The sequence below is a fragment of the Phalangium opilio genome, unplaced genomic scaffold, assembly GCF_054372755.1.
Source record: "Phalangium opilio isolate 3A_F unplaced genomic scaffold, DU_Popi_V2 ptg000077l_1, whole genome shotgun sequence".
NCBI classification, from domain to species: Eukaryota; Metazoa; Arthropoda; class Arachnida; order Opiliones; family Phalangiidae; genus Phalangium; species Phalangium opilio.
This window is the reverse complement of record NW_028324185.1, coordinates 2,710,464-2,717,723: the sequence shown is the minus strand read 5'-3', so window position 1 is coordinate 2,717,723 and position 7,260 is coordinate 2,710,464. Positions and strand designations below refer to the sequence as shown.

The following is a 7,260-nucleotide window of genomic DNA, read 5'->3' as shown; positions in this document are numbered from 1 at the left end:
AAATGATGAAAATTGACATATGTGTGTTATTTTTGACCCAACAAAAAATATACTAAAGTCCCCTGCTGAAGAGAGCGAGGTTTCAATGCCATCTTGGAAAATGGCTGCCGGGAATGGCAGCTACAATGTTTTCCACATTCATCTTCAAAAACTATGAAAATTGGTGCACAATATGATTGGAACCACATGAAATTCATAACAAAATTTTACAGCTCTGTGTCTGATAGTTTAATCGCAGTAGTAGAAACTACCTAGATAGACATGGATCCAAGATGGCCGCCACCCTCAAGATGGCCACCATCCACCCAAAATATTGGCCCATTTTATTTAAAAAACCTTACCTTTTTTCATACCCTGCCTTTCACCATGCTATACTACCATGAGCTCCAGCCTTTCAACCCCCATGACGTCATCTTCTTAACTTAAACCAAAACTAAAACTATATTCAACCTTGACGTTATCCCCCTTGCCTGCTAGTAATGGGCGTCACCCTTTATTGAACCCAAACATGCCCGAACAGGCCGTTCTTTCTGTAAACCTAAAGTTAATAAAAAACACTTACATTAGATATTTACTTTTTATAAAAGGTACAGATATGAGTAATAAATAAATACAAAATAAATTATTACAAGATAATCAACGAGAAGTAGGAATAAACAAATATCTCTCAAAGAGTTCATTGTTTACGTCGACCCCATATCGTTATTTGACTCGGAAGAGCGATCAGACGAGGAACGGCTGGGTCTGGTTTCTAATTGTTTTCGATTTCGCCGCTCAATTTCGTAAAGCGTTAACAAAACGTTAACTATTAACACATAAACAAAAAAGAAAATGAGGCACAACATATTGGGCGGGTTACGATAGTAAATGATATCTAAATAGCTAATACATGATATATTTATATTCGTAACATCCTAGTAAGGAAAGCGGTATTTCTAATTGGTTCCTACTTGTTTTATTAGGCGGAGTGTAAGTAGAGAGATAATTTTATTGGAGAGATTAATTAAGACGGAGCTAAAAAATAGGCCTTTAATTAAAAATCATAAGTCTGAAAAGAAAATACAAATATACGATTAAAGATTTTTTAATAATATGAAATATATAATATATATACAATAAAATAAATACAGAATAACAAAAATAGATAAAAACAAAAATATTTACATAAAAAACCCACCACCATTAAAAAAATGCCTAGAAACCGGTAGAGCCGAACTCTCCACTACCTCGAGCCGTGGGGATCAGAGTGTAGAAACAACATAAAAACGTGTTACATGCTGAATCCTAAATTAAAATTAAAATTATTTACCGCCACTTCCACCGGTCTTAATAATAGAAAGGGTTTGATTATCAATTGGGCGACCTGATCGCCCCGCCAGCCAACGTAGGGGGTCTCCCCTACATTTGCAACGACCACTTTTAGAGGGCCAAGATAGTCGCCGTCTATTGTTGTTAAGAAATATTATACTTTCGGCGTTATAAAATAGCTAAAAAACATACCTATCGTGCCCTCGGCGACTAACAGCCCTTGGGCCGTTAAGGTGCTACGGCTGACAATGCGACCGTAGCTGTCCGCCGGCAGTATAACGCCGACTCCAGTCGAAAAAATTTTGATACCGTGAGGTTCGATCATGGTATCAACTGGACTATACAAGTCCAGTCCGGCCGACTGGGGCGTAGCGCGTAGCGGGATAAATGCTGCCGGATGGATTTTAATAAAAGACAGGCAGGGTAGTCGAGGAGCGGTAGAGAAAGACATCCTCGTAAAAGTGGTGTAGAAGAGTGTTTAATAAAATAATGTTGTTAAACAACTGATAATTTTCATTTTGAAAACGGGGCTTATATACTGAATTATCGAGGTCAAATTTAATATTAGAAAAGTTGCATGCTCTCAAGATTCTCAAAAAACATCTTTCGATAAATGGCCAAAAGTTAATTAGATATATAGTTATAAAAAACAGAAATCTCCCCGAGGTTCAAGTTTTTTTTTCGTATGCAAAACTTGTTTAGGCGTGTTTTAAATAATTCGAATGAGATAGTCTTATATAAAAAACCCTCGGCGAAGGTTAAAAAGAAGTTATATTGAGAGGAAAAGAAGCCTGGGGGTATGTTTTATCCGTATGCAAAGCTTGTATGGGCGTGTTTTGAATAATTCAAATGAGGTCGCCTTATATAAAAAACTTATCAGTGAAGGTGAAAAAAGGAGTTACTTGGGAGGAAGAGAAATTGGTTTTTTTAATATGATTTAAATCTAAGTAAATGTATATTTATAGTAAGTTATAGGGGTATTTTTAGGGTTGTAAGTCGGAAAATTTTCCGCTCGGTAAATTTTCCGGAAAATGACCGAGCTATATTTTTCCGGAAAATTTTCCGTATTTTTCCGCTACCAGTTTCTCAATTTAAAAGTTAAAACTTTAAAATTTTTTAATTGCCTTTCTTTTCAAAACATTCATTATTTTGTTTTCGGTGAATTCGGAGGGGGAAAAATTGTCCAAGGGCACAGTCTAGTGACCCCTATTCTCTATAGGAAAAGCTCACTCATTGACTATCGCTTGCATGCATAGGGTTACTGTTTGCTCTTATGACGGTATAAGGCGTTAGAGAGTCGAGACCATACCGTTAAGAGACCCAAATGAAACTAAAATTATCAGGCATAAAGGATAGTGATCGTCTGCGTCATTGTAAGGGAAACGAGGTGTTATGTTGTTAATGTTATTAAGTTTGTTAACCCTGTTTAAAGTCACAAATTATAGGAAAATCAACCACTAATATTTGGCGGTACTTTAATAAATCTACTAAAGATGGCAAAATAACTGGAGAATATTTTAAATCTTTAAAATTTGATAAACTGACTCAAAGCTCACTTAATTGCTAGTTTTATATTTTTCCGATTAGCGGAAAATTTTCCGCGTTTTAATTTTCCGGAAAATTTACAACCCTAGGTATTTTTTATATAGGTAGGTATGCTAAGATGTTTCATAATGCTTAGTATCAACTCCACGATAAAAAAATGTATTTTAGGTTAAATTAAAAAATCGTTTATCTGTACATAATTATATTTTTTAATAAAAGTAAAATGAGGTTGTGTTCTCCGTAACAACAAATTTTTAAAAATAGAAAAAAAAACATGTCTGGGCCTGTATGCTAAAAATGGCCCTGAGATTTTTGTATAAAAGCTCGGAAATGGGCATTGGATTTTCATAATTAAACCAGCCATGAGTCAGTATCAAGAATCCCAGTCTCTATCTCAATCATTGCTTGATTCACCACCATCTTCTCCCGGGGCTCGACCGGGACCCAGTCACGGGCGTCGTACGTTAAATCAATTTGTACGACCGCCGCCCCCGGAAGTTCTTATTGACTCTGACGACGTTACCTTCGTTCAGGACGTTCTCCAAAAAAATATCGTCGGTTCCAGCGGCATCGAAGGCTCCTTTCGCCTTCGTAAAGAGGGCCAATATTACGAAACCAAAGTCCCCCCACGCCAGGGGGATTTTTACGTAGACGTCGCTGCATACAAGTTTTCGGACATCAAAAACTCCCAGCCGGACAAGGTGTGGGAGTGTGATAATAAGCGACTGAAGACAGTCCTTAAAAAAACCACAGCGAAGGCGTTAAGTTCCTTAACGCCTTCCATAAGCTGGTGGAGGCGGTGAAGCAGGACGACGAAGCCAAGCAGCAGCCTCCCAGTAAAGTACGTATCTATTTAACAATACAACTACAAACAATCTTTTTTCTAATTTTTTTCTGGTAGAAATTAAAAAAATTAGCGCGAGCAGCAGCAGCAGCAGCGGGACTGACTCGGAGGGTAGCAATAGGGAAGAAGAACACTCGCAGGTAAACCGGGTTTATACAATTGATCGGCAGATAGACAAGACGAGTCGCAAGTGGCACTGTAAACAAATTGATTTGCGTATAGCTTTTAAAAATTAGGACGACATTCCAACTAAAGATTTTTTTCGAATTTTTCGAAAAATTCTCGATGAAGTTATACGCAAAAAAGTAACCGAAAATCCCGATTATAATCGAGTTCGATTTATTTTAAGCTCCCCCGGACTGACGACCCCCGAAAATATTAAATTTATAAAAATTGAGAAATTTACTAGCAAACGAATTATGTGCACCATCTATAGAGTAACGCAATCTAGTCGGGACTTTGTCTTTAATGGCGAAGGTTTTCAGTTTGACATATTTTTTGTAATTCTCGATGCAAATATAGGAACATTGTACAAATCCATTAAAAATAGAACTTTGGTTAATTTGGAATATTTTTAAAACAAAATAACCACTTTTTTTATGGAAAACAATGACAGCCTCTGTTTTGCTCGGAGTTTAGTTCTGGGTAAAGAGCTGGCCGATCGCCATTTTTATCAACAAAATAAGCAAAGTCCGCCCTTTAACCTGGAAACTTTCCTCAAACTGAAACGCAATAGCGCCCTTCAAGGTAATATTGCCAAAATCTTGCACAGAAAAGCCGGCGTCCCCGAAGGTTTCGTTACTCTAGAAGATATTCAAAAATTTCAAAATTATTTAGCTCCCCATTATCGGATTGTGATAGTGGATGCTGCGAATAATTTTACCATATTTTTCAAAGGACCACGCGCTCCTAATTTTATCTATCTGTTAAAAATTGGCGACCATATAAACCCCGCGAAAACTAGGCACGGCATGATGGGGGGTTGTATTTCTTGCGATTTATGTTTAAAGTCGTTTTACAAATATAATTTGTTAAAAGAGCATAAATGCCCTGAGGATACAAAACCCTATATTTGTTTTTGGTGCTAAGGAGAAGCATTTCATTTAACCAACGATGACGTTTTAAAACGTTGCGACGAATGCCACCGCTATTTTTTCCCAGGCCCTTGTTTCGAAACTCATTTACTTAACGGGACCTGCGACAGTCAGAAACGATGTTTAGAATGCGGGCGGCTTATGGGCGACGATCACGATTGCATTCCCGAATGTTCTCAATGTAAAATAGTCCATCCGCCAGGTGAACATTTTGTTATGCCTTTGGAAATCAAATTGAAAGACTCGCGGTTTATTTATTACGACATTGAGACTATTCTCAGAAATAATATCCACGTCGCCATTTTACTAGTTTGCGACGTACAAACTGAAGCTGGCTTTGAACCAAAATTTATTACGGCCCCAATTGCGTTGAGCAATTTTTAAATTTTTTATTTAGCGTAGAACAAGTGGTTTTGCCAAGATAAAAACGTAAAACGTATCTAATACGTAAGTCGTAGCTCATTACGCGAAAGCGAAAGCTTTCGATAACTTCTTAATTCTTAACGCTTTAGTTCATAGGCACGTGACCCCTGGCGTCATTTTTGACGGCAGCAAAATCCTTATGATTCATCTCGAGGGACCGCAAATTAGATTTCTCGATAGCTTTAATTACATTAGTCAACCTCTGCGTAATTTCACCAGCATGTTTAGTCTCGGCGATGTGGCGAAAGGATTTTTTCCATTTGATTTTCATACCGAAGAAAATCTCAATTACATAGGCGTCATCCCTGAGGCTTCGTAATGATTATCGGGATTTTCAAACTTGGTACGCGTCAAAGGAAGGATCTATTTATAACATCAAAAAGAGCTTATTAAATATTGCATTCAAGATGTCCGAGTCCTGAGACAAGGTGTCGAAGCTTTTAGAAAAATTTACGTCGATCTAGCAAAATTAGACCCCTTTTGCTTAAAAAATAACACTTTGGCGGGTGCTCTAACCAATATTTATCTTAACAAGTAGTATAAACCCTACAGCATGGGTGTTGTTCCTTCTAGCGGCTATAACGCAAAATTTAATTACAGTCAGATTAGCTTAAAATATCTCGCTTGGGTGGAGAAAACGGAAAATGTAAAATTGCGAACTGCTTTAAGCTATGGGGTCTATATCGCGTGGGTCGCTATTTAGTTGACGGCTATGTCAAACTCCTCCCAAAATCTATGATTTCCACGGTTGTTACTTTCACGGTTGTCCATGCCAAAAACTTAATGTCTACAATACCCAACTCAAGGCCAGCAACAGATTTCTGTACGAACGCACTCTAGATAGAGAGTTGTTTATTAAAGAGAACAAGCCCGGCTACGAATATACCTCCATCTTTGAGTGTCAATTTTCTAAGCTTTTAAAAGAAAACGCCGAAGCTAAGGCTTTTTGCAAAAGTTTAACTTTTCGACCTCAAATAACAGCCCGTAGCGCTCTCTACGGGGGACGAACGGAAAATTTTGTTCTTAACTGCCACGTGCAAGGTGAGGAGAAATTTTCTTCAAGGATATTATTTCTTTATATCCAAAAGTTTGTCGTGATGGTGGAGGGGGTGTGGGTATTCTCGGAGGGGGTCGTGGAGGGGGTGGGTATTCTGGGAGGGAGTGGTGGAGGATTGTAGGTATTCTGGGAGGGGGTGTTGGAGGGGGTGTGGGTATTCTCGGAGGAGGTGGTGGAGGGGGTGACTGTTTGGGTGGCCTTGGAGGGGTTTGTTTGGGTGGAGGGGTTTGTTTTGAGGGGGTTGGAGGTGTTTGTTTTGAGAGGGTTGGAGGGGTTGGTTTTGAGGTGGTTGGAGGGGTTGGGTTTGGAATTACGACAACGGAAGGTTTAGATGAAGCAATAGGTATCGGAAGAAAGGGGGTATTTCGCGGTAAAATAGGTATAGATGGAGCTAGAGGCTTATATTCCGGTTGAGGTTCTTTTCTTATTGGCGGAACTTCGTGGCTAGTTTTACTCTTAATGGCGGCTTTGGTAACATACTTGTAATCAAATCTTTTTTTAAAACTGTCTCCAACATTTAAAATTTCGATTTCAACATAATTGCTAGTGTAATTTAACGTTATATTTTAGCTTGCTTTGATACAGGAAATTTGGATATATAAGGGACGTCTTCTTAAGTATTTTCCTTAAACTCAATTAAGGTGGCTAGGGGAGAACCATCTGGTATTTTGAACCGTATATTTTCATCTCCTAAAACTTGCAGGTAAACGGGTAAATAAGTATCTAGCTGTTTTTCTCGCGCCCCGTCCTTGTATTTATTAACTAATTTGAAAGATAATTTGTTTTTTAAATAAGGATGGCTGTTAATATCATCATTTAACATATTGCCAATATTTTGAGGATGTTCGTACTCCTTGCTCTTAATATAGCGGTTGACTGGTAACTCTAATTTATGATATTCAACAGGCTCTCGAACATCCGCATACTCGTCACGATTCGAGTCACGAATGACCTGAATTTCAAATTTTTTAAAACCCCAGTGATTTGGA

At 38.1% G+C, this 7,260-nt stretch overlaps 1 protein-coding gene across 1 annotated transcript; it reads right to left on the bottom strand.

Annotated features, from left to right (window-relative positions):
• Positions 1-683: 683 nt before the first annotated feature.
• On the bottom strand, positions 684-1,759 carry LOC149656757 (uncharacterized). The gene is made up of 2 exons (XM_089844623.1): positions 1,501-1,759; positions 684-805 (listed from the first exon to the last, which is right to left on the bottom strand). The coding sequence occupies exons 1-2, from the start codon at positions 1,757-1,759 to the stop codon at positions 684-686; spliced, it is 381 nt and encodes a 126-aa protein (XP_089700749.1).
• Between the last annotated feature and the right edge of the window lie 5,501 nt (positions 1,760-7,260).

Bases quoted from the DNA above. Each gene is read 5' to 3' on its own strand.
- LOC149656757 (XM_089844623.1), bottom strand. From the start codon at position 1,759: ATGTCTTTCTCTACCGCTCCTCGACTACCCTGCCTGTCTTTTATTAAA. The intron at 806-1,500 runs GTATGTTTTTTA...ATGTGTTAATAG, and splicing joins AGTCGCCGAGGGCACGATAG to TTAACGTTTTGTTAACGCTT.